This window comes from Dermacentor silvarum, chromosome 7, assembly GCF_013339745.2.
Source record: "Dermacentor silvarum isolate Dsil-2018 chromosome 7, BIME_Dsil_1.4, whole genome shotgun sequence".
Taxonomy (NCBI): domain Eukaryota; kingdom Metazoa; phylum Arthropoda; class Arachnida; order Ixodida; family Ixodidae; genus Dermacentor; species Dermacentor silvarum.
In genome coordinates this window covers 73,882,371-73,910,239 of record NC_051160.1, presented here as the reverse complement: position 1 = coordinate 73,910,239, position 27,869 = coordinate 73,882,371, and the positions used below count along the sequence as shown (strand labels likewise).

Sequence of the window (27,869 nt, the reverse complement as noted above, 5' to 3'; positions counted from 1 at the left end):
AGGCAAGCCCTTAACCCCGATAACTTACGCCCCATCTCCCTTACGTCATGCCTAGGCAAATTGCTAGAACATGTTATTCTCTACCGACTAACGGCTTACGTGGAGGAGGCAGGGATCTTTCCAACCGAAATGATTGGCTTTCGTAAGCACTTATCTACCCAGGATATCATGCTCCAACTTCAGAAGGATATAATTAGGCAGAGTCCAGGTCTCGACACCAAAGCTTTGCTTGCACTTAACCTTCGTGGGGCCTTCAATGAAGTTAGCCATGCAACCATATTGAGGGAACTTAATGGACTAGACATTGGAGAGCGTACTTATAAGTACATCTCCAACTTTTTCACAGATGGAACATCCACGATTGACATGGGTACAGAACAGTCTTCAGAATTCAACCTGGGCAGCTTTGGAACGCCCGAAGATTCAGTGCTATCCCCCTTCCTCTTTAACGTCGCGATGCTAAACATCGCGCGCGAACTTCAGGCAATCCCAAAGATCTCCTTTGTCCTCTATGCGGACGACATCACCCTATGCACCAAGGGTGGCTGTTCGAATGCGAAGCTGCATGAACTCTTGCAGAAAGCCACGGACCGGGTCAACGAATGCGCGCGGCAACTCAACCTGACGTGCGCTCCAATCAAATCAGAGCTCCTGCTTCTCCCCTCACACAAACGAGCCGAAAAACATATGACTCCAATTGATATCACCCTATATGGCACTGCCACTCCTATCGTTGATAACATTTGGATCTTAGGTCTCACCATACAGAAAAATAGGCAAAACACAACTATAATTCAGAGGCTTAGTCAATCTGTTGATCAGACAATTAGACTGATTGGCAGAATATCAAACAAGAGAGGGGGGCCTGCGAGAAGGAGAACTTCTCCAACTCGTTCAAGCCTTCGTAATCCCTCACATAACATATACTGTGCCCTGCTGGCGTCTGTGACTGCAGGCGTGTTCGGCACGAACGCGGGGAAATACGGATGGCGTCGGCAGCAACTCTGCGCGTTGCCTCGTTGGTACAGCTACAATTTCTTTCTTCCTCTCTCTCACTCTGCCTTTTCCCTTTCTCGCTCCCGAGCATATAGCGCTCGCCACGTGCATGCTCTCCTTCCGTCTCGTTAACGTGCCATGTCAAGGCAACATGTGCACGGCACGGAGAAGAGGTGAAGTACACGCCGCTCCGCGAGGTGTTTGCTAGGCAACGCAGGCGACGTCATCGCTCAGCGAGGTTTTGTTCACGACAAATGGACTGACGGTCGGCTTAAACAGCTCCGCTGTTAAAAACGTGCCTGTTTAGAGGACGCACTACCTACATGATTGTTAGACTATCAGATAACATATTATGAATGTTTTGAGATATAATTCAGGCACCAATTTAATTAGACGTATTTACATTCTGGGGTCTTACGTGCCAAAAGCATGATATAATTATGAGGCACGGCGTAGTGGGCGAGTCGGGAATAATTTTGTACACCTGGGCTTCTTTAACGTGCACTAAATGCACGGTAAACGAGCCTTTGTGTATTTCGCCCCCATTCAAATGCGGCTACCACAGCCGGGATTTGATCACGCGACCTCGTGCTTAACAGTGCAACGCTAAAACCACTGAGCAACCACGGCGGTTAAGCACCAATTGTTACGTATAGATATTGATGCATAACACTTTAGCACCCCCAAAATTTTTAAGCGTCAGATGTATACATAGAAGGTGTCCCAACTATCATGCACCAAGATTTAGAAATATGCAAATGCTACGTAGCGGAACAGGACCAAGGTCATGGTGTTTGCCGTCGCTTGGAGATACTCAGATAATTTTTTGGCATTCCCCCTAATTACTTAATTAGTCCTAATTGATGATCCACCTTCTCAAATAGTATAATTAGAAGAAAAGTGTCAATGAGAAGGTTGTAGGGAAACAGGCAACAATCCCGATACAGCTTTCCCTTGCTCAATACGTGCTAGATAAAAGTGTTTTTCCGAGCGTGAAAAAATCACGCGCATACACGCAAAGTGCCTCGGGAAATTTTGCCGCAGGACTATCCGGCAAAGTTGCACTATGGGCCATGTCTCTTTGAAGTCCTATATTGACAAGTTAATAAATAATTGTCGTAGAAATGAAAAAAAAAATACTCATGGACTGAAATGTCCATGATGTCCATTCATGGACATGTCCATTCATGAAATGTTTATTTTTCTGAAAGCGTGATTTTCACCTTTAAAAAGCTCTACTCAGTAATCCATAGATTAAAGGATTGCCGAAAAAACACGACAACTGAAAAGAAGGGAACAATATAGCTGGTCATGTTGCTGTTGGTAGAGTTCCTTTGCACTGTGCTTCAGAGTGCACTTTACAAAATCAAAATATTTCAGACTTCTGTATATTTTTCTGAATGTTGCAGTTGTTCTGATAATATTTTAGGGCTAGCTTTATTGTTTCACGTTATTACTTGCGTATTTATTAAATTTCTTTTTTCCTTAGGTTAAATGCAACGTCCTAATAGTTACGTGGCTAAATGGAGCACGTATGCCTGATTATCCTGCGGCTGCAGCAAACAGCGCTATGCCCGGTGTCTTGCTTTCAATGCTGCTTCAAGACATGGTTGCGACATCTAATGGCAGGCTTCAGGCGAAGGATATACACGTAATAGGATTCAGCTTGGGGGCACAAGCTGCAGGCTTTTGCGGTCGCCATTTCTACAACGCCACAGGGGAGAAGCTTGGACGCATAACAGGTAAATATTTATCAATAACATTAAATATATGAAGAAATGTCATGCATAGAACGGGTACGCCTATCAAAAATACTAGTAATCGTGAGTGTTTGGCAGCGATATCGTAGAAAGGTTATGTATTTGAGGTACGCAACTTAAAAAGATATGCAACAAGTTGCTCTGAGTAAACAATATTTGTGCTGCGTTTGAAGCATCACGGTTGACTCCTGTACTTGTAATGAAGTGCGTTCAAGTTTTCATGCCAATTTAACTGGATCATGCATGTGTATTCCTGCTGCAAATACGATGGCTAGATGGCAGGTGTGCCGACCAGCGTAGTTCACTACTTACTTCTCAGCGTCATGAACGGGGGAGTCAGCGGTCTGTCGCAAAGCGCGCGTCGTCTGCTGCTCACTTTGTTGTTATGGCGCGCCTGTAATATTTGAAATAATTATATCACACTAAAGCCAGAAGGAAAGGGCTAAGCTTATGGTGAAAGTGTGTATAAAAGAGCTGTTTCTTGCTGTAATGATTCATTTTGAAAAGCTGTAATTTATATTTTCACTTCAAACGCAGACTGCACGGTGCACTGCACTCGCAGTCACGATAGTTATAGGAGTTCCCTTAATTTCCTTTCAAGAGATACGATTACGCTACCATCAAACGGTGGTCAGAGGTCACGATATTGTATTTCAGTGGCTACCTGACCACTGCAACATCACTGGAAATGAATGTGCCGGTAAAGCTGCCCGTGAAGCACATGACGAATATGAAAGAATCCCAATACCATTGTCAAGAACGGATGCAGCGCGGCACCTCAGTAGTCTTGCCCATACTATAACTCTAAGAAAATGGACTACACCAGAGTTTACCAACCTGCGCCTATGTGCCATGGACCCCCAGATGCAATTACAACTTTTACCTGGCTTTAAAGGACAAGAAGAAACCTTACTGTGCCGCCTGCGAATAGGAGTTTGTTTTACAAACTCCTAATTGGAATGGCGGACAGTTCCAACTGCAGCACATGTAGTGTTGAGGAAACCACCAGACATCTCTTATGTGACTGCCCCAGATACGAAGAAGAAAGGATTGCCTTTCGGACTGCTTTGGGGCACTTCGACGACAGGCCTTTTACGGAGGAGAAGATCTTGGGCCTGTGGCCTCGTGCGTCTGGTATGCACAGGGCTACAAAGGTGCTGCTGCGTTTTTTAGAGTTCACAAGCCTGTATGACCGCCTGTGACGAAACTCAGCGATGAACGCTTAACAGTGTAAATGTTGCAAGGTGTGAACTTCTCGCTTCCTTCTCCTCTTTCAATCCCTTCTCCCCCTTCCCCAGTGCAGGGTACCCCACCAGGCTCAGCCTGGGTAACCTCCCTGCCTTTCCCTTATGTCTTTTCTCTCTTTCTCTCTCTTAATTTCCTTAGACTTGAAGGAGCGAAGTGAATACCGCGGGTGACGTTTTTGAATACCAGGCTTGTAAGACTCCTGAGCAGAGTGAATATGTTCCTTCAAAGAAGAAAACAAGTCGGAAGGGCCCGACTTGCGTCGCGCCGAATTATAAGGTTGGCTAAAAACATGCAAGCCAAAGGCGAAACTTTCACTGGTTTCAATGCATTTAGATCGAGAACTTTACAACAAACGTGAGCTTGCCCTTCGCGATGCTGACGAAATGTTCCAACCTCATTAATCATTTGCCAGTGGTACTTAAGGAACATTTCATCGAGCGTATGATCGGCAGGAAGATATTGTGCAGATGCCGATGGGGTATGCGCGGCTAATGAGTGACACTGTTCCTTTGATGCTTTTCCGACGCTGTGGCTTACATATTGAATAAAAATCCGACAAAAGGAACAAACAAGGCTCCAACGGGGATGTTGGCTGTTAAAGTATTCGTGAAGAGACGGCGAGTCAAACTTACGCACGGTGAGAGCAAATAGGATGCCAATAAAAATATCATGTGTTCTACAGGTGAAGAATGAGCAGTATACTCAAGAGAAGAAATTAACCTGTTCAAATGCGGCTAATGAAATGATTCTGTGTGCCAAACATTCAGCTTGAAGTGCAGCGGCCACAGTTGACAAGAAAATGACTGGCAGATGCCCTGCCCCTGGCCGATTTTTCCTTTAGCCAGCTCAAGCCTTCTGGAATCATCGGTTGAGAGCAGGACAAAATTGAAGTTATGAACAGCATCATCAAGTTATTATAATGCTCGCCTGAATCAGCAACACGTGGCTCCTTAGTGTATTGCAGAAAAGAAAAAGCACATTACGACATGCTTTGCGAGCGCTGTAATGCAGTGCCGTGTTTCATTTAAAGCTCTAGTTGCAGTAAAAGCTTGGTGTGTCCGGTATGCGTGTGCGACGGAAGAATTACATTCATGAATTATTGCATTCAAATGCACCCATATACGCTCATCAAGAGTCCAAACTTTTATTATGCATGCTACAAGCTCCTCCTCTTATCGTACATAATAAAACAATGGAACAATTTGTCTTTTGAACATCAAAAACTAGTTTATTTGTATTGTCAAAACACATTGTTAATTCATATTTCAAGCGTGTATATCTTATAATAGCCCTAATACGGGCACAGAAATTGAAGCAAATGATTGTAGTTGTACGGTTATCAATATTTATTTCATTGTATTTTACATCCCTTCAATCCAAATCATTCCTCTTGTGCATTGCGTGGTATAAACACGAATCGCCGTCCGCATATAGCCCCTACATGCTAGCAGTTCAGCAAAAGCGATCTTTCGCCTTTCTCGATTTAGAAGATCTGATGAAGGACTATTTCGTCCGCAGCTGAATTTGTGTTTATCTTCTTCGACTCAAGTTGAACGTGTTTACCGAACTGAACAGCGTTAATAGCTTTTACAATTTTGCACCTCAAAAAGGGAAACAAACAGCTCACGGACGAGGCAAGTAGAGCCACCTTCATTTTTAGCTATATCGCGCGAGCGTCCATCACGCCTAATTTTAGCGCCTTTAAAGGTGCATTCACACGACCGGACGGAGGAGCAATTTTCGCAGCGGATGGCGTATCACGTGACGCGCGCGTCATCAAAACCTGCCGCCCTGGCCTAGTCCGGCCTACTCCGCTCGTGGTCCCGATTGAAAATGCTGGCCGGTATTTCCATCCGTTCGTTTGGCGGTCGTCTGACCTCAATTCAGCGTAGTCAGCGTCAAATCTGTCAACATTGGACGGATTGGGCTGGTTACGATGGCGTCTTGTTGGATTGAAGGCACGCGTGTTTTTCTTGTGCACTAGTGACCACATGCGCTTTTGCATTGGTGCAGCAGGAAAGGAGAGTCGTGGTTGCGCGCGCATGTCTATTTACTCAGACCACGCAGCCTGCGTGACCTCAACATGAGTGATGTGCACAAGAAAACGCCAAGTGACGATGCAAGCGTCACTTCTTTGGCTCTTGTTGAGGGATGAACAGCGCTATGCAATATAGAGCACGCCGATTATGCAAACGTGCAGCTGCTAAGTGTTCGAATCGAGAGTAAGCACGCGGATTCCGCAAACGGCGCTCCGGCTGTGGGAACTCAGCTGCGCCGGATTCAAGTTATCACGTGACCGTTTGGCCCGCGGAGCAGGCGGGATTTTGCCCTCGGGTGTGTATCCACCTTAAACGGCGATAATCAGCGAGACTGGCAGTATTCTCAAGTGCACTACGCACTATCCTATGCAAGAGTCGTCTAATGCGATGTTCCCTTCAGGACGACGTACGACCATATTATAGAGTTCTCGCACGATATAGTTGAAAATGCGGGAGGCGGTACCAACGGCATTATTAACTTCGATGCAGGACGCGGTAATCATTGACTGTTTTGTCAAAGATTCTCGCTCTAAATGTCATACAAGGTGTTGAGATTCACACATGAATGCCAGGCGTGTGTTCCTGTAGACCACTACAGCAGCACGCAAGGAAAATGGGTGCATCAGCAAGGAGATTCCTTTTTAAAAGTTGTGGTATCAGCTGTGAGAATCTGCGGCGTTCGAAACGAGTCTCACCGCGAGTTTAATTACTTCACCAGGAATCCTTTTTTTTGTGGTATTGTTCTAACTGTAAACAGTTCGTTTACATTTATTTAATTTTACAAAGGCACAAAGCGATAAACATAAACCAAGGTAGTGTCGTAGTCCGCGGGATCTTCCTCCACTCTTTCCTCATCTGAGGAAGACACCAAAGGTCTTTGTCGACTTCATCATCGTGATATTACTCTTCATAGCAAGAGCACTGAACTGAAGCTCGTTTGAATGTGGCCTCGCGAGCAGGAACGTACTACATAGGTCGCCCGATATGAAAAAAAAGATGAGCCGTAGGAGGGCGGTTTGACGTCGGCTTGCTACTGTTGTTGCGACCCGGTGCTGAGCAGTAGTGAGGAGTGTGACCCAGTACTAAGTCACTTGTGTTACCTTACACAAACGCGGTAGGACCGCCAAAATGACACAGGAGCTCATCGGAGAGCGCCATACACAGAGACTTAGATCATATAGTATGTAATTGCGACCCAGGCGGGTAATGGTATGTGTGGCACGCATTGTACAAAGACTTCGGATGTATTTGCGAGGTTATAGGCTGCTTCACGTGCCATATGGCGTGCCAAGTCAGCCATGGTGACTGCGACATTAGCGTTCCTGTGTTTCCTGTGTGCGAAATCGGTGTGGGAGGTAGTAATGTGTTAATCGTAAGCGTTAGCTCACGTCCACAGAACAAATAAAACGCTGTGTAGCCGGTAGTATACGGACAGGACTAATTACAGGCAAAAGTATAACATTAGGCAAGCCAGTGCCCATACCGTGGTGGTCTGTACACGCATACTTCATTGCGAGCGTGTCAGTCAGCGTGTGGTTCAGTGGCTTGTTAAGGCCATTTGTCGGCGGGCGGTATAAGGCAGTGATACTGTGTTGAGAAGAGAAGAACAATATCGCAGAACGTTGTCAATGACTATCAATAGTATCGCATTCCACTCTGAAACGAGAAGCTTAAGCGTCCTCCATTCTTTGTTAACTAGAACAACTAGTAATGCCCATTGGCTGGACAAAGGCTGAATATCTTTGACCAACCTCTTGTCTACCTCGTTTACTATAATTTCGCACTCCGCCATGCAGACTCGGTAATGGCGTTGCCTGCCCGGCTTGCTCCGTCGATGAGAATGCAATGTTTAACATTATTTGTCTGGCACAGTGAACACTCTTCAAACATATTTGGTAAACAAAACTGTAGTTGACGGTGGACTTCTTCGTGGCACTGACAACTGGTCTGGGACTACGGTGCAGCCGAAATTATTGCTGTGCTAAAAGGAGAAGTTGTACAAGGTCGAATGGCATGGCGGGGTGTCTGCTGCTAACGTAGCGATATGGCAGCCTGCTAGCCCCGACAGCGTGGCGACTGAAATTTCTGCTGGGAGCACTTTTGTGGGTACTGCAAAATTAAGTACCGGAATACAGGCTTTGTTTTGGGATATGGTGGCGCCGAGATTACCGAGAAAATCGGAGCGCGTGGGAACGGCATCTCGAGCAGGTGATGCGAAGTTATCGTTGTTTAGGACTGGTGTGTATACGGCGACAAAGACACGTGTGCTGGCTTGCTGCGGCAAGCGGGGCAACGTAAAATGGCATAGCCCCCTAGGGGCATCAGGAACCATGGAAGAATTAGTAGGTAGCTCAAAGGGAAGGAGACCCATCGCAGAGTCACCCGCTGCGGTGGCTCACTCAGCTAAGGCGTTGCGCTGCGGAGCACGAGATCGCGGGATCGAATCTCGGCCGTGGTGGCCGCATTTCGATGGAGGCTAAATGCAAAAATGCCCGTGTGCTTGTGTTGTAGTGCACGTTAAAGAACCCCAGGTGGCCAAAATTAATCCGGAGCCCTCCCCTACGGCGTGCCTCATAATCAGAACTGGTTTTGGCACGGAAAACCCCAGAAAGAAGAAGAAGACATAGCAGAGTCCATGAGGGTAGGTTCCATCGACAGATAATGGAGACCAAGATTCAGGTCACGATGACAAGGCTTCAACACTGCAACTAAGTCACTGCTCAGTAATGTGCAATGCCCACATGGGCAAAGCACAGTACATCAACGATAGGTGTGCTACCATCATTGACTCGTACTGTGCATTGAGCAGCCAATGTCAGATGTCTCGAGGGCCGATTTGGCAGGTTAGCGCTTACGAATGAGGTGTGTGCTCTAGTGTGAACTGGCGCTTCAACTTAAATACAATCTACTCGAACAGCGAATAAGGGATATCGGGTAGAGTAGGCGACTGGGTAGGTGGGTAAAGACATAGCTGGTAAATTGGTCGCCTTAGCGTCTGGAAAGACACTTTCTGGTGTCATCGCTTCCAGCTCGTGGCGACAATGCGTGCCAAGTTCTCTTATCTAATCAGCTGACATGGTGGTATTAGGTCCGCATGTGATAAAGTTAGGTCGATGTGAGCTAGCCTACCAGATTTTGAGTGTGAGGGCTTTTCACTTGCGAGAGGCGCAGATATTCTTGCACGATAGTGTCCATCTTAGTTGATTTGTGAAAAACAAGGATCATGCATTGTTACAACAGCGCCAACGAGGATGTTGAACGCATTGTCCATCATGCCCTTTAGAATGTTTCTAACGTTGTCGACCTCGGACATGTTATTTATTCTCCTGTGCAAAGCCAGCACATGCTCAACGTACGCTACACATGACTTGCATTAACTTCCGAGCACAGGATGCAAGTTACCAAATTGCAGCCAGCTACTGAGCAACAAGCTTTCCCGAAAACTCGGTGGAATTTTGTTTGCACTTGCCCGAGCTAGCGTTGTCCTGTTTGTGTGTCTCGTACCAGATGTGAAAGTAGGCGTGTAGTATAATCAAAACCAGTACTTACCGACAATTCTCTGTGGCATTTGCCCGCATGTCTTCTTCCTAATATTTCGGTTTAATCGGTCGGTACCATTAACGACTCTAGGTATCAGGAGCTGTAGACTAGGGTAAACTGGTAAATTTTCACAAGGACTGAGAAAGGTGGGCCGATCAATGGGCTTCACCAAACGACTATATATCCAGATATGTAACAGCAAATAAACAGGCTCTGACGTGAATGGAATAAACAAACTTGAATAGCAAATTTTGTGTTGTAACCAAACCAGCTCTGTTCAATCAGCCGTGGTGTAACAGGTTTACATCAATTATTTCACTTGGCCACATTGTTTAGAATACTGCAAATAAATTAAGGAATGCATATCATTGTATGTTAGTAAATAGTTGCTTCTAGTACATGAAGGTAGAGATCCTAACTGCTTTACTAGTTTAACATATTCAACACGATGAAGTACATTTCACAACTAGGCTTTATCTACCGTCAAAAAATTTCCATTTAATTGTGTGGTGACGAGAGACCACGTAGACCGGAAAAATCTCAGGGCTCTCGCGGGAGAGGAAAAACGGACACCCGATCTCTTAGCGTAGCATTTTTTATCTGTCTCGGAACGCTAGCCTGTGCCGGTGCGTGCCAGCCGTTCGTGCCTCCTGCAGACGCGCGCGTCTACGTAATTATCATGCGACGCAGATGCTGCTGCCGCTACACAGGGCTCCGCCACTAGAGAGGAGGAAAGTTCGACGAACGATGAAAAGTCCACGGCGTGTCTTGTCGTTGGTCTTGGGTGTCACGGACGGAGGCGGCGTCGATGGATGCAGCAGGGTTGCGTCGCACGTTAGTGGGGCCGATGACGCGGGTGCTTCAATGTAGGCGGGTTTGAGACGTTCCAGGGCAATTGTGTCCGTTCGGCCGTTGACGTTCCCGACGAAAGTCGTCGGACGACGCTCGAGAACACAATATGGCCCGGAGTAGTGCGGCTGCAAAGGCTTCCGCACGGCACAGTTACGCACGAAAACGTGGGTAGCAGAGGTGAGTGCGGGAGAAACGTACGGAGACCTTGCTTCTTTCCAACGTGTATGTACGGGACGCATCTGGCTGAAGAAAGCTTGCAGTTCGGCAACGTAGTCGGCAGGTGATGGCATAGGTGTTTTCTTGGTGGCGACAAAGAAATCGCATGGAAGGCGTAGGTGAGTGCCGTAGACTAGCTCAGCACAGGAGAAACCTAGGTCGCTCTTGAGTGCGGCTCTGATGCCAAGTAAAACGAGAGGCAAATGAAGAACCCACTTTTGCGGCGATTCATGTGCCGTAACGGGGTGCCTTGAGAGGCCTGTGAAAACGTTCAACAAGTCCATTGGACTGCGGGTGGTAAGCAGTCGTGCGAAAACGTGTCATTCCGAGTAGTTTGAGTAGCTCGTTGAAGAGTGCCGAGTCAAACTGCTGACCGCGATCGGTGACTATTGTGGATGGGCAGGCGAACCTTGCAATCCATGTATACACGAAAGCTGGGGCAACCGTGGGGGCTGAGATGTCAGATATAGGTGTAGCTTCTGGCCACCGTGTATAGCAGTCGATGCATGTCGGTAGGTAGCAGTAACCTTCCGAAGGTGCGAGAGGGCCGACGAGGTCCAGGTGTATGGTGTCAAAACGAGCATTCCCGTGGAAGAAAAGCCTTCGCAGGCGGAATGAGGTGACGCTGGATCTTGGATCGTCGACACGACAAACAGCAACTGAACCAAATCGCCAACTTGCGCGTTTAGCCGAGGCCAAACGAAACGACTGGAAAGAAGCTTCTGTGTCGCGCGTATGGCAGGATGCGAAAGGTTGTGCATGGTTTCGAATAGACGTCTGCGAAGGGATGCCGGAATGTATGGTCTAGGTGTGTCGGTAGAAGTATCGCAAACGATGGAAGTACTATCTGGAGTCACAACGATGTCCTCCAATTTCAAGGACGTTGACGAATTGCAGAGTGTACGAAGTTCGGTGTCGTCACGCTGTTGACTGGCGAGTCAATCGACATCGAGGATGAAAGGCTCCGACGTCAACGTAGAAACGGCATTGACATGACTCCGAACGTCGGCTAGAACGTTGTCGGTTCCCTTCATGTGTCGGAACGTTGTTGTAAACTCGGAGATGTAGGAAAGGTGTCGACATTCGCTGGGCGAGTAGCAGGACGCCGAACGATTGATTGCGTGCACAAGGGGCTTGTGGTCTGTCAAGACACTAAATGCACGGCCTTCGGGGAAATGTCGAAAATGTCATATAGCCAGGTAAAGTGCGAGTAATTCTCGGCCGAACACGCTGTAGCGGGACTGCGCAGGCTTCAGTTTCTTGGAGAAAAAGGCGCGTGGATGCCACGCATTGTCGATGAATTGCTGCAGAACGGCACCAACGGCCGTGTTTGAAGCGTCGGTCATGATGGCAGTGGACGCGTCTGGCTTTGGGTGTCTAAGCAGCGTGGCGTCGGCCAGGGCAGACTAGACTCTTGTGAAAGCGTCGGTGGCCTCTTCATTCCACTGAAGCACTCGTTTACGTTTGTTCACCAGCAGAGCGTCTAGCGGAGCCGTAAGTCGTGCGCACTCGGGGATGAATCGGACGTTAGAAATTGACGAATTCGAGAAATTGGCGAAGCTTGGTAAGTGTGGTCGGTTGGGGGAAGGTCTTCGATGACGCGAATCTTGGACGGCATAGGTCGAATGCCGTTAGCGTCGACGATATGACCGAGGAACTCGAGTTTGGGTTGACCGAACTCGCTCTTGGCGGCGTTGATGACAATTCCGTTACTGGCAAGGCGTGCGAACAACAACCGCAAGTGGTGAAGATGTTCTTCTGCGGAAGAGCTTGCGACGAGAAGGTGCCTCAATGTATGCAAAAACGAAAGATAGGCCTCGGGTGACGGAATCGAAGAAACGCTGAAACGATTATCCCCCGTTTCGTAAGCCGAAAGGCTTGCGGAGAAATTCAAAAAGACCGAAGGGTGCTGGTGATGGCGGTCTTTGGAATGTCTTCTTCAGCGACCGGTAGTTGATGATAGGCGCGAACGAGATTGATCTTAGAAAAGATCGTCGCACCTTGCAACGCTACCGTGAAGTCCTGAATGTTCTGGAGAGGGTAGCGATCAGGAACTGTAACGTTATTTAGTGCCCGGTAATCACCGCATGGGCGCCAGTCGCCCATCTTCTTGAAGTGGTGATGCCCAATTACTGGAGCAAGGGCGGATGATGTCAAGTTGCAGCATGTGTTCGGACTCCGCGCGAGTGATCTTGAGTTTCTCCGGGGACAAACGCCGGGATCGGAAATAGACTGGTTGGCCGGAGGTGACGATATGATGACACACGTCATGTTGCACCGGTTGCGTCCAGTCTGGCGGGCGCGTCAAGGTGGGAAATTCGCGCGGGAGCGCGGCGAAAGGTTCGTCCAACATGGCACAAATAGGCGCGATCGGCTACATGTCTGATAATGGGACGCCCGGAATGGATAGCTGAGTCACGGAGTCGATGGGACGGTGTCGTTGAACGTCGACAAGGAGTCCGTAGTTGTGCAAGAAATCTGCTCCAATGAGTGCACGACGGACGTCTGCAACCAGGAAAATCCATCGGAACGCTCGTCGAAGGCCAAGGTTTAGCATGACGGAGCGTGACGAGAAAACTGGAATGCTGCTGCCGTTGACGGCTTGCAAAAACGACAAAGGTGTCCCTTTTCGGTCAGAGCGGTGGGCGGGGAGAATACTGACCTTTCTCATATGTCAACTAGGAACGGTTGTCCCGTAGCTCTGTCCGTCCCGAAGAAAAGGCGACTTGTGCGTTGGGCCGCACCACTCGTCGCCGTTAGAGGTCGGCCGGCCTGTTTCCCTGCCAAGCGCAGGGACGCCGACAGTGACGAGCGTCGTTTCCAAAAACGCGGTGGTAGTAGCAAACGCCAGACGTTGTAGTTTGTGTTTCATCGCGGCTGCCCGTACGTCTTGATTTGCTGGAACTACGGCTGCGTGGGCGTCGAGATGACGTGCGGCGATGTTCCGCTCCACAGATGATGCGTTCCAGGCACTCACACAAGGAATCGCGCGCATATTGCACTGCCGAAGAGCAGGGAAGGGTTTGTAGGACGGTTCTATTGTCACCCGGAGACGATCGCGTGGCTGCGATGGTTGGGGTGGCTACTTCCATGACTTTGTCTGCCAAAGCAGCAAGTCCGGTTAGATCCATGGTAGAAGCTGTCGCCAAGACCATTTGCAAGTTAGCCGGGAGTCGTTGCAAAAACAATTTGCGCAACAGCGCGTCGTCGATGGATCTCGCGTTGTTTGCGAGCAGCTGCCTCATTCGGCGAAGAAGTTGACCAGGGCGTCGGCCACCGAGTTCTTCAGCGGACAGAAGCTGCTGGATGCGAGAACACTGTGAAGCTGCTGTGCACTGTAGCAGGGCTGCCTTGAGATCGTCAGAGCCCTGCTACAGGTCGAGGTAGACAATAGGGCGTTCAACAAATGTGCTACTTCGTCTATGGCGGCGGGCGAGAGCGCTGCAACGGCGTAATGAAACTTTGAGGCTTGAGAGCGGATACCTGCGACTTGAAATTGCCATTCGGCCTGAAGAAACCACGCCGGAGGATGCTGGTCCCAGTAATGTGGGAGGGGGACGGCGATGGCCGAACAGGAGGCCTCACCACGTTCGTCGGAAGGGTTCTGGCCTTGAGCTCTCGTAGCGTTGGTCTGGTCCATGGTCCTCTCTACCTGCAGGAGCGTATGGCAGTATCACGTCCGAGGTCACCAAACGGTGGCGACGAGCGACCACGTAGTACGGTAAAATCTCAGGGCTCTCGCGGGAGAGGAAAAACCGACACCCGATCTCTTAGCGTAGCATTTTTTTATCTGTCTCGGAACGCTACCCTGTGCCGGTACGTCCCAGCCGCTCATGCCTGGTGCAGACGCGCGCGTCTACGTAATTATCGTGCGACGCCGATGCTGCTGCCGCTACAACTGGAATAGAAGGGTTCAGTTTATGAACACTTTTGATGAAAAAGTACGAGAAAAATGTGCCTCCGGCGGGTACTTACATTTGCCTCTACGTTGAGGTTCCTGTATACAGCGGAAATGGGCAAAATCAGTAAAATAGTCTTTTTAATACGTGTTGTATGCTAGCGATCTCTGTAGAGGGTCCTGGCTGTTTCGCTGTGCGTGTTCGAAAAATAGTTTTGCGCTCACCGCTGCACTATTCTTGCTCCAATTTTGCCGAGCCATCGCATTTTGGAGTAGACTTCGTTTGGTACAGTCAATAACGTGGCACAGTTAATTGCCTGGTTTTAAAGAAAAACTCCAAATTTGTCTTATCTTATGGGGATGCGAGCTGCTGCAGCGACTGTACTGACAATAACTAGTGTCGCCACCTGCTGGCAGCTGTAGAAAGCAGCCGGTCAGGGAGGTTTGCCGCGTGTTCCAGCCTAGGAGGATATAAAAGATATTCCTGGAGTGGAAGCTGCCTATACCTACCCACAACGGACACTGAAGCTCCCGGTGGCCATCCTGTGGTAGGCAGGAAACAGGCTGCATAGCATACCGTGCGTTTTCGCCGCCGTTTTCTCCCCAAATGATCACCAATATGAAACTGAAATTTGAGGGTGGGCCAACTTGAAATTTCGGCCAGTGGCAGAGTTCCCACCGTGCGCCGCGAATGCGCGCAGGCATTCTGCTTCACGCAGGCGTGTCTGTCGCCGGAGCAAAGCAAGAGTCGCCCGGCTGCGTCTTTGCCTTTATGCACCTCTTAACGCCGCAGCTGTCATAGTCGGTGCCATCGCAAGTGCAACAGTAGGCGATGCACTCCTGATGGGGTTGAAGCCGAAATCCGTAGGCGACGAGGCCAAGGTTCATCCAAATAGGCTGCGAAGCTTGGAACGAAAGGCGTGCCAAAACCTATCGCTAGAGATATCAGTTAGTGGTGCACGATTAAAGCGCGATTAGGTGAGGGGGGACAAGCACTGAAACTAGGCAACCTAATGAAAAAAAAAACACATGTTGGAAAATTTTGAATCAGAATACTGTCATACCAGTAAATATTCCGTTTCAAATACTTTTGCTCTACAAAAAAAGAAATGTTAATTTTGTTTATATTTCACAATTGATTAGTTCGCTCTTGGTGACCTATACCAACCAGTTATTCTGGTGCAAGACTTGACAAGACTCTTCCAACCAGCTATTATGTCGTGCGGCATGGCGTTGCTCACTTTAAAGCGACGATTTCATCCGAGGTTTTTTTTTTATTTCCTTGCGTGTTTGGTCAAACAATGGGTGCGCATCATTCAATATTTGCGTGCTCTAGCGCACGGCATTCATTGGCGAAATGTTTGAGTGAAAGTTTTGTGCTATCCTGCAAGTTCACGCTTCGGCACCTGCCGCGCTGTGTCTTGTGACGATAAATGCGGAACGCTCCGCGGTGAAACGTCGTGCTATGTGCGTTCACTCTCCGTTACACAGTCTCTGAGTGTCGAACGGGAGGCAGAATTAGTAAGTCAAACGTTTTCTTAATGAAAATGTGGGCCAATGTTGTCTTGTCCGATAACTGTTGGATATAAATACATGGTGTCGCACGGAATTTTGAATGATTCTGCGAAAAGGTTTATGAGAAGGTTTCACAAACGACTGTGTGCTGACCATACTACTTTTCATCCACTTAAAGTAGTTTTTTTTTGGTCCATTATATTGGTTGCATTATTATAGACGAATAAAAGTGAAGTTGCTTTTGAGACCTCTGTGGCACGGTCATTTATTTCCATCCTATTCGCACACCTTCCTTACGAATCTACTGGCGCAATTGCTGTCAATAACAGCCTAATTATGATCAAATTAAGACATACACCACTCCTGCAGTTTAATGACACACTGGCGCTCCAGCTGAGGCGAGTCGCAAGCTCACCTCAGCCTTAAAAGAAAGAAAATAGCTGCTGACGTAGCGATCGAAATGCTGGATGCTGAAGAAATTCAAACAATCGCGCCAAGCAGCATAAGATCTTGACGTCACTGCCATTTGCGGTTGTAACGTCACCTTTTTGTAGATGCGACGGTTGCCTCCATTGTCTTGATATGGGCGCTTCTATGGAAGCTATACGCTACCAGTTTACATATACCTTAACGAGGCGCCACAGCTAGGCTAATCCGACGCTAACTGCCTACACGGGGCCAGAGAAATACATCGATTTATCCGGTCTTCGTGCTTGTGAATGTAGGCGCTGTAGTGCCTTTGTTTATTGCGCTTTATATGCCTTCATCAGAGCAATCTATAATTTGCGAAGCGCAGAAGACGCTGCGAACACGCTCAATAGCTCAATAGTACAACGTTTCAGTTTGTCGAGGCGGCCAAATCGAAACGCGCGAGGAGAGAGAGAGAGAGAGAGCAAGGAGAGGCAGAGGCAGGGCAGGGAGGTCAACCAGACGAGCGTCCGGTTTGCTACCCTAGGGGTAAGAGAAAGGGGGAATACAAAGAAGAAAATAGGGAAGGTGTGAGTACTGAGTACACGTGGGACGATGTACAGGGACACTATAAATGGTCTCTTAAAGCGGTGCATTTCAAATATTGCACAAATGCACGCATCGCTTTTTGTGCCAGCAACGGGTGTAACCACGGTCAGAGTATCTTTCACTCAGAGAGCGGTATCAAGTCTAGTCCGTTTAAAGTTGTCCTGAGAAAGAGGCGTTGTACGTCGTAGCGAGAACAGATACACAATACGTGCTCGATGGTTTGCTCGCACCTACAGGAGTCGCACATAGGGCTCTTAGCCATTCCCATACGCTATGAGTAAACGTTATGTGTCACAAGCGGCACAGCAAATTTGCGCCAAGCGTCTCAATGCACTGGCTTGCGCGCGATAAATTCATAAGAGTGTTTTATGTCGCGTGCCGGTGTATTTGTCCGTGTCATAATGGTGCAAATATCGGGCTTCTCTGCCATAGCTCGTGCGCTCGAATCCTGCCATCAGAGAGTTTGAATAATGTTCTTTATTGTGTAATTATTTCTTGTATAATTACTGTATGAAACCCCATGCACGAGGCTTCACTTTGTTCCTTATTCTACGGCTATACATCGCGCTGGAGCTTCCGCTGCGTTTTGACTACCGGAGCGCTCCCTGTCAGCGCTCGTTAGCGTCATGATGCAGCACTTTGCTTGACCGCTCCTAGATGGCGCTTTCGGAGCTAATCGCATCCGCTACATCGGTTGCCGGAAATCAGTCATACAAATTGGCATAAAGCAATTTCTTGTTAAAAGCAGGCGAGTAATCGTGCCAAGGGTTACACTAAACGAAGTTGACTCCAAAATGAAATGTTTCTGCAAAATGGGAGCAAGAACAGTGCAGCAGTGAGCGCAGAACCTTTTTTCGAACAAGCACAGCGAAATATTCAGGAGCCTATATTTCCTAGAGTGTGGGGCCCATATTTCATAGCGTCGCAAAAGGATCATTCATGTTTATTTCAAATGTAAAAATCTCCACTCATTAAGACTAAAAATGTCTCTTTTCACACATATGGTAGACGCCACACAAGATAGTACGTTTTAAAGGCAAAGCTTTTCTTTGCGTTCCTCGGCGGGTTTCGTGACAATGCCTGCAGCCTGGCTGTTGCCTTGCAGAATAGGCCAGCCAATCACAGCGAAGCGCGCAGCACCACCAGATGGCCAGAATACTCGGCTTCGCGCATCTGCGCCGAAGGATGTAGACACTTCATGGCTTCGTCTTGCGCTATGTGCGTGTGCGCATGTTGCCTCTGAAACCATGATGCATTCAAGGCAACCGTCGTACTCTCTAGCAGTCGGCAACTGCGCTACCCAAAAGGAACGGTATAATTTGTGTGCGACCGCGCTTGTGTTTGGTTGTGTGCGTGTGTGTGTGTGCGTGCGTGGCCGTGCGTACTCGCGTTTCGAACCTTTATGCACGCGCACAAAGCTTCGCTGTAATAGATTCCCACTCGCTATCTCTGCTGCATTTTTTTCTAGGTCTTGACCCGGCTGGGCCTTTGTTTGACATCTCGAATTCGGCCTTGTCCAAGAACGATGCGACCTTTGTGGACGTAATACACACAAACGCAGGAACATTGTTTCATTATCAGCTTGGAATAAAGGGACCGATAGGGCATGTCGACTTCTACCCGAATGGTGGCAGCAGGCAACCAGGCTGTGACGGTAAGAAACAATGACATGCTCGTGCGATTGCCTTGAAAGACATTGAATATGACTCATATACTGTCTAGTGAAGTCATTCAACAGGAGTTACATTCACTCTTTAATATACAAGACGTCCCAACTATCACGCACCAAGATTTAAAAATATGCAAATGCCAAGTAGCTGGACAGAACCAAGTTAATGTTTGCCGTGCTTGGAAATGCTCGGTCTACTTTTTGCATTGCGCCTAAATACATGAATAGTCTTAAATAATTATTCAACTACTCATAACTAGATGAAAGCGTCAATGTGAAAATTGTAGAGCAACACGAAAAAAATTCAAAAAGCTTGCGCTACGACGCGCAAGGCTTAAGAACAGCGGAGCGACGATCATGTAGTTCTTCGAGTTTTACTAGGTTTTGGTAGATTTTTGGTGCTCGAAACGGCCGACGGACCTAAAATATCGGCGTCGTGATGCCTCGGCTTCTCTGTAGTCAGGGTTTTGGCGCATGTTTCGCATACCGATCCGCCTTTGTTCCCTTTCTCTATCGACGCATTCGGGATCTTCGACTGTGCGCCGTCGCTTGGCTAAGGCTTCCTCAGCTCTCTGTGCAGGATCAGCTCGACGCCGGCAATTGTATTCTGGTTTGGCCAAGCGGCCTGATTCCCGGAAAGTGGACTCTTCCTCGCGACTGCGGTTCTTCCTCTGCCTCCCCATGGCTGCTACTACCGCCCGCACACTTGCAACCCCACCTTCACACCTGCCACCCATAACGTTTGTGGCAAGCGGAGCAGACGCGCTGCGCGCAGTGTCTTGGCGCGGAGCCTTGCGAAGCGGTCGCACAGCTTGTATGGGGTTGCAGGGTAACGCAGTGAGCGTCATAGCTCGGGGAGGTTTTGTGGCTCGTGGCACAAATTATGGCCGGCTTAAACAGTTCGGCTGTTAAAACTCCCGATACAGCTTTCTGTTGCTCAATACGTGCTGCATAAAAGTGTTTTTCTGAGTGTTAAAAAACTCGCGAATACAATAAAAATTGCTGAGCGACTACGTAGTGGTGAAAAATTATGTATTGGCCCTCAAATTCCTGCGGAGAAACTCCGGGTAGTCGGAGGTTGTTGGTTTGCGGGGGGGCTTACTCCAGGGCGCTCGAAGTCTCAAAATGCTGGTACGGCCTATGCAAAGAAAAAAAATCCAGAGGTGAGGCTAGCTTTTACAATTGACGCTTGTCTTAAGGAGGGTTTAATGTGTCTGCAAGTTAGAGGCACGTTGTAATCATCACCGACGTAAAGCAGTCAGTGATGGTCGCAATGGCTCATGAACATACTAGAAGTGTTCTCGACGTGCGTAGAGATTGATTGAATTTTACTCAAATTGTCATTAAGTTGAAGAGGTCTTCAGTACAGCAGCCATACGTGCCACAGCGCGAAAACACGGCAAGTGTATATGTGGTCAAAACAATTTGATCAGGAGAGTAGAAAAGAATGCACTAGTGTCAATATTCCAGGTGATAACGTTTAATTCCAGAAGTTTTAAAAATCACCTGTTCCAGATGACATAATTCTGTTTGAGCTGGAATATATAGGTAGGTGGACATTACACAAAAATTTGAAACGTATAAAATTAAAAACGAAAAGTGTATAAATAACTACCTAATTACTTACTCCATGGCGCATATTGCAATTTACGAATTGTATCCGGTGTGCTTGCAAGGCGTATCCTCTTGGAATGAGTTTCCAGATTGACACCAGTTTGGAGGTGTGCGCCACCATACCCGCGGTAAGAATGCACTGTTGTTCAACTAACATTTTTAACAAAATGCGCGTTTAAGTATTGGAGCACACACATAAATAGAACGCCCCCGTATATCATCCCACACTTTCGGAAACAATATCTCAAAGTGGGCGTCACCCTGAAGATCCTTTCCGAGTGCGGAAGTCTTGAAACCTCTCCGGCCACAATTCGCAAGTTGCAATACAGACTGCAAAGTAGCTATTTATGAAGTTCATTACTGAATTCTTGTTATTAGTTGAATATTGCAGTGAATATTGCACTGTAGTGAGAGAGAATGCGGATTTGCGACCCTTTGAACATCTGTTTTTTTTTCACTAGTTGAGAGGCTGTTGCGCAAGGCTTGCGGCAATTGATTGTGATCACAAGGGCTATAACAATGACAGGCGCATCGCACAGTGCTTAGCTAGATCCTTGCACATACACAAGTTGCAATAAACATCGTAAATTGAGAAGATGCATTAATACTCTGTAATGTGACTCTTTTTTTTCCTTCCCTGCAGGCTTAGACCTCGGATGCAGCCATTCAAGAGCTCGAGAATTATTCAAGCAGTCAATAAATGCAGAGTGCTTCTTCACAGCATACCCATGCGGGAGCGACTGGACGCGACTTGTTGGAAAAGGAGGGGAAGACGACTGGTGGTGCTCTCAAGAGATGGGCTATAATAGCGTCAGGAAACAGGGAAGAGGTAATTTTTACTTGCAAACGACAGCGGAGGCGCCTTACTGCATTCATCCAGTAATGGTTATTAATGGGAAGACGCATATCAATATAGGAAAGACACCTCATGGCCCCTATGTTCCGCTCTGATTAGGAATGCCTGGAATTCATCTCACAAGACGCCTAAAGTATACAGATGCTGTGGTTTACGTAATTTTGAGCCATCAAATCCAGATAGCGGTCATTTTTTTTGGCCGAGTCCTTTACGGGGCATTACTTTGATACGCTGAATCAGTGAGCTGTACGTGTTGTATGAGGCCAATAAAATGGGGTGATTCGGAAGTATTGAACTTGTTCCAAAAAAGGACATACAGGTCACGCTAAATCTTTGAAGTACGCGTGTATGATACTGAAAACACAACGCTAACAGTGCTGAACGAGTTCGACAACATAAGATCAAAATCGAATGATGGCAGTGGACGCCTCGTTCAAGATACCCATGACTTCATGGACTTCCGACAGCGTCTCCACAAGTGTTTCTAAAATCTTGACAATAAAAATAAAGCATTTCATTTCAAACGACTGAAGTTCCCAGCCTCTTTTCTTGCACGAATTTTATCTCCGGACAAGGTACGCACGGATGTGGATGTCACCTGTGAAGAGACAGCGAGGTATCATCTTACAGGTTTTAGTCAAACCTCGAAATTACCAATTTCGACGATATTTATTTTGTATGGCGGCGACCATTTTTCCACCTAATAAATCAAGCAAGGGTCTTGAAAAATACTTCAAATTTTGTTACTATGAAGTGTTGCTCATATAAGAGTTGCTCTTTAGGACCCCTTGAAAATAGGAATGCGCTACTCGCGGACGTTCTGCGATTTATGTTTTATGCAAGTCCCGCGAATTCCTTCTGTGCACAATTTTATGACTCACGCTGTCTTTTATATTAACGTGTTCGGCGTAAGCTTAAAAGAGTAAATCTATTTGTAAGCCTAATATATGGGGAAAATTCTCATTTTGAGCTGGACGACATAATATTTTGCAACAAGCTACTCTGTGGTTGCCTTATGCTTTTTTTTTAAATATTGGCTGTTACGATATACTTGATGTTTCTTTTGCCCCTCCTGCTTGGACTAAAATGTTGGTCCGCAGTATGTTTAAGTAAATGAATAAATAAAAATTATGAAATAAATAAATGGCTGTTGCAGCACTAATCAGTCGTAAAAGAAGTTAAAGAACTGAAATTCTATGCTAATACATGTCCACACGGCGTCACACATCACAATATGTAGGTCAGCAGGACTGTAAGACAAATATGCATCGTTTATAGCCAAGAACATTGCTACGTGTAAGGATAGCTATAAGAACACTCGGTAAATGTCCATGCATTCGAAGCGGCGTGCTTCACAGAAAAAGCTGCGGGATCCCGTTTCACGTCGTTGTGCCCAGTGAGCATTACATATTTAGGCATTAGGGACATTTCGTTCAGTTTCCCTTTTCTGCCGCTACCTGACGTATCAACCTTAAAAAATGATAAATTCGTGGCATGGCATATGTCTTAATGCACAACTAAATAAAATAGAATAAATGAAGCACACCTGGAGATAGCTGTGCCACTTTTGTACTTAGAAATGCGTTTGCTTATGTATCATCCTTATCTCTAAGACGACCAGCACTAGATTAGATTGCTGAAAAGCAAACACAAATGTACGCCCCGCCATAAATGGCAAAGCCGTAACCGCCTGAATAAAGCTTCGCTTCACATGGACTACAATGTGTGCACTCGGTCTGTATAATGACATAGCATGAATGTCTGTGTCAGTACGTTTTCTGACCGTGTCAGTATGTTCTGCTGGAAACCATTTGTGCTATGTGCATCCAACGAGCTCTGGCAAACAGTATTCTGAAGCCACTATTCGGCATATTGATTATTGAATCGCCTTTCACAATGGTCAGTAATACAGAGTTGCCGAAACAGTGAATTGTAGGACCGAACCAAATGTAGCGCCCAGAAAATAAAACAACACCTAAGTGCGATCACAAGACGAGTACGTTGGCCCTGTCGCCGAATCCAATGGCACTGCTCGAGTGTACCTGCTAAACACGCCTTATTAGACATTGAGGAGTGGTAATTGATGCTTGCATTGGTTCGTTAATATACTGATGCATTCTAGACGCACATGCAGTTTAGGGATGCAAAATTTTCCAAAATCTTGACTGGGAGGAAAAACACGGTTTTATTCCAGCTTTTTTTTTGCAGAAAAGCTTTGAACTTTTGATAAAAATTTAAACTCCAGTAAGAATAGCCCATATTTATTACTCGAGCGATAAAAAAAATAGTACCCATAACTTTAAATGGCAAGTTACGAATGACATGGCACAGAATTGCTTAGTGCATAAATTCTTCTTGATAATGCACAAATACACGCCAAATGAAATATAAAATTGTTTATCCAGAAACGTACGAAGATCCCATATATAGGTGCACGCACAATAATGTTAAGCTGACAGGTAAGTGTAAATGTATAGTCCAAGACTGGTGTCTTCTACTTTCTTATGAAAGACAGCAGTGCGCCGTTTGTTGCAGTTATGCTAATGACGAAAAGAAAGGGAGCATTTGTTTATATTATTCAAACACAGAAACAGATTACACTGTGAAAATTTGAAACCAGAAGCACCTCTCTGCCAAAAGGCAGCAGTAGCCTCGCTTCTTAATGACGACAAGGAATGGAGTACGAGAAAGGAGAAAGGCACCTCTATTTTTGAAAATCCACAACGTAGAAAAAATTTAAATTTTCTAAACACAAATTTCTCATCATGCCTAAATGAAATGCCTAAAAAAGTGGCAGGTTGCCTGGCTGCAGGAGGAAAGTAATCTTTCAGTTAGTCTTCAACTGGTATTACCAGGAATCAATACAAAACTATCATTTTTGTATTATCGAAGTGCAACTATTTTAGCCACAAGAATCATTATTGCGTGGTGAAGTAGATCCAATAACAAAGTCAGCCAAAGAAAAATTTTCCTGCCTACTGAATGCAGTGATATGCGAAGATGTATATTTTCATCAGCTGCATTATCACCGCTCGAATGAAGCTCTAAGTTGCTCGGAAAGTGTGGAATATTTGTGCTGGGCCACGCTGCCCTCTCGATACACCGCAGAAGAGAATTTGGTTCATGGCTGGGTGGGGTTAACGGTATTGGAGTAACTGGAAGCTTACAAATTGATGTTTTCATGGCAATGTGTATGTCCACTGTCCAAGAATTTTTCGAATTTTTCGGAAGTATGTGTGGTTTATTATTTCGTAGATATTTATTTGTTCGTCAGACGAGAGCAGACGAAATCACCAAATCCTGCTGGCCCGATCGTTCCTCGTTCGAGCTCTAGCTCGAGCGCGTGGCACGCGGAGCTTCGTGCCTTGGGGCCACTTTGTTGTCGTCGGTCAAACGCCGCGGGCTCGCCATAACATTATACATCCTGGTAGCGCAGTATTCAGTAAATAATTTCTCCCAAAATTCCCAAAGGCTGTGGAACATTTGACGTCTGGTGAGCGTCAGGAAAAGCATGCCTCAACGCTCAGCTGGCAGTTAAACAATTTAGTTTAATGTCAAAGTGAAACGCTTACAGGATATCTAATAGTCGAATAATTTGATAACGTAATCGTGTCTTCTTGAGATGCACCACTATGCAGATAAAAATTAGGAGCTTTCTGAACATAAAAAAAAAACGTTTACAACAGTGAGAACATCACCACCACGTGCGTTAAGTAGAGAAAGACGAAGCCCAGATATTTTGTCAACTGTATACTTGCTGGTGCTGACATCCACAATCTTGCTATGGTCACTGTTGAAGAATAGTAGCTAAATAAAGGGAAGGTTATATGCAAAAAACTCATATATGGATTTGCCTTCATTTTGGAGATGTTTTTGCTGGGTCAACGATATTGTTGAGCTGCTGGTTAAACGGGTCAAATTCATGCAATAATTACGCAGGGAGCACGAAGACAATGAAAGCAGAATACTGTTTTCTACTAAGACAGATTTCAAATCTGAAACCTAAGAAAAAGCTCGCTCAGTGTCCCAGTAACTGTCGATGGATGTGCTCGCGTTATATAGCATTGCAGCTGCTTCCACAATAAATATGCTTTATATAGACAAGGTTTAAAACTCATTTACTGGTGAGCCTGTTGCCAAGCTTGTTATGTACATTTCCAAACAAAACTCAGAGCCCTTCCCCTGTAAATAAAATGACGATAAGCGAAGCTTGTGGCAAGACCTTAACAACGTGCTCCCGCAACTCGGGGTCTGCGGCTCTTCGCTGACATTTCGCCTGGGCTTCGGAAACCCTCACGCTTGCATCGGCACGTTAGAATCGCACAACAAACTTCGCTTCCCCTCAGTTTCTTGACAGGGGAAGTGCTGGTTATTTTGTCTCTTTGGGTCCCACGTGTAACAAGGGAAGTTCAAAGGCGCGTTAGAGGTCCCCGAGGATAGGCTAGGAATAAACGTTATTTGTCCAACAGTTATTGATGTTGGTTCCCGGGACTAGGCTGCCAGGGGTCCGTCGCTGGAGGAAAATCTACCGAGGTCCCCGGCAATAACCCTGGTCTGCTGGACGGCCCACTCCTGGTATTCGGTTGCCTCGCTGAGGAGGGCGGCTTCACATCTCTCAGTGAGGCGCCCCGCGTCAGAGGGTCCTGCTGTTGTTTTCCCCCTTCCTCTTGTTTCTTCTTCCTTATGGCGTTGTCATTCCCAAAGGACATGGGCCATATCGGCCCGTTAGTGCTCGCACCACGGGCAGCCGGGCGACGGATGCAGCGCGGGTCACAGCCGTGCAGGTGGTTAGGGTTAATGAAATTGCCCGTCTGCTACCACCTCAGGTCGAAAGCCTGGGACCTGTCCAGCCGCCGAACCCACACGGGCATGTGCTATTGAGCTTGGACCCTTTTTGCACAACCACCAGGATCGGCCCACTTTTCAGCGTGAGACTGCCACCACCGCCACCACCACCGCCGACACGTGGGAGGCAATACAAGCTTCGCTTGAAAAACCGCTTTCGTTCACAACTGGCTGATCGCGAAGGTATCTGCAGAGCTTAGTAGCTGTATGTGTCACCAGCTGATTAGTTGAAAAGCCTTGCCACTTGGTTGACGGTTCCACGTGCTTTATGCCGTCCTAAACGCCATTGACGGTTCCACGTGCTTTATGCCGTCCTAAACGCCAGTACTGGACGAAAACACAGAGGGCGTTCTTGTATTCCGCTACGTTTAAAAGCTACGCTCCACTTTCAAAACAAAACTGAAAGCATATAATGAAGACACCTCGTCGTCGTCGTTTCTGCTTTACGCGGCCAATTTCTGCTCTACGCTGTAGAGCAGAAATTGGCAGATATAAGTGTCTGTGGCAATCTTGTTGTTTTGTTTGTACTGCTTCTGTTGTCTGCCTGTCTGTCTGCCTGTCACGCGTGACACGATGTGCTCCACATGTATGCTTGTGGTTCAGTGGGGGTATATATGCAAATGCGTTTTGACTAGGTAGACTATTGATATTTATGATTATGGATTATATAGTGTGTACAGAATATCTAACAAGAGTATTTAGGGTTAATGAATAACAAGAATATGTAAGATGAAATTCGGGTGAACGTATGGAAGCCTAATAGAAATTATAAATCACTAATTGCTAAAATTACCAATTCTTTACCAACGGGACTAACTTACATTTTTAGGTTACATATTTAGCCTAATTAAGAGAAGTTAGATTTAAATTATGTAAACATAATCAAGAATAAGAAAAGTAATTATGAATATTTAATTGTAATTTCCATTGATTAACAATGAATTATCGGGAAGAATGGCAATACTATGACTAAAGCCTAATAAAATTAACTATTCTAAAATTATTAAGCCTGAGTAGGATTTTTAGGACTAACGAAGAGTAAGAAAGCCTAATAATGATAATTTAGAATTAAATTACTTCAGCATCATGATTATTGATAGTAAATAAGAATAGTGAGGCAAAAAAGCGTTATTTAGGGTAAATTATTTAACTTGATCAATAGTAACTTAGGTTGAATTGTCTAAGCCAAATCTAGAAGATATAACGAACTTGAGAAAATTAGGCTTAATATCGATTCATTAACGCGAAGTTGAAGAAGGCTAATTAGGAATAATTATGAGCAATTAAGATAACGTAAGCCTAACGAGATTATTCACGATTACATTGCCTAAGCCCGATAAAGCTTATCAATGGTAATTGAGTAATGTTTAACCATGATTCAGAGTAATTACCCCTTACAAATATTTCGCCCAATAGAGTTAGTTCCGAATAACAATTGAGACAGGTCACTGCAGTACTTGCCGCACTTTGAGTCATCCTCGACAAATAAGCAGTAGTGTGCATAACTGGGAAGCTCAATCATTCTTCGCATGAGTGCGAGATGAGCGAAGGGAAATAATGCTTAGGCAGTATCTGATAAGTCCAACTAGGGAGTTTATGCACTAATTTTGTAAGCTATGACTTTTTTGTCTACATCATGCACTTTGCATCGGTGGACAGATGACCGCCTCCCACAATAAACTGGCGATAGCGACAAGTGCAAAGAAAAGAGTAGAGTAGTTGGAAAGGAAGCGTATGTGCGGAAGAGGAGGGGTGTCTGATTGGTAGACGCAGGCGATCACGTTAAGGAGAGCGAGCAGGCAAT

The 27,869-nt window shown here is 46.4% G+C and overlaps 3 protein-coding genes across 4 annotated transcripts in view; all 3 read left to right on the top strand.

Moving 5' to 3' along the window:
• Positions 1–21,571, top strand: part of LOC125946804 (phospholipase A1-like) — a 380,678-nt gene extending 359,107 nt beyond the window's left edge. Inside the window, exons 6-7 of one of the 2 annotated variants that reach the window (XM_049670869.1) lie at positions 18,550–18,735; positions 21,008–21,571. In XM_049670869.1, the coding sequence (XP_049526826.1) occupies positions 18,550–18,735; positions 21,008–21,315 (494 nt within the window). In that variant the 3' untranslated portion in view covers positions 21,316–21,571. The remainder of the gene's footprint in view (positions 1–18,549; positions 18,736–21,007) is intronic. The other variant, XM_049670870.1, reaches the window with a different exon arrangement.
• The window catches only part of LOC119459581 (uncharacterized), a 140,441-nt gene that overhangs the window by 9,554 nt on the left and 103,018 nt on the right, over positions 1–27,869 (top strand). The gene's annotated exons all lie outside the window — the stretch shown is intronic.
• LOC125946805 (phospholipase A1-like) overlaps positions 1–27,869 on the top strand; it is a 286,234-nt gene that overhangs the window by 171,443 nt on the left and 86,922 nt on the right. The window lies entirely within an intron of this gene.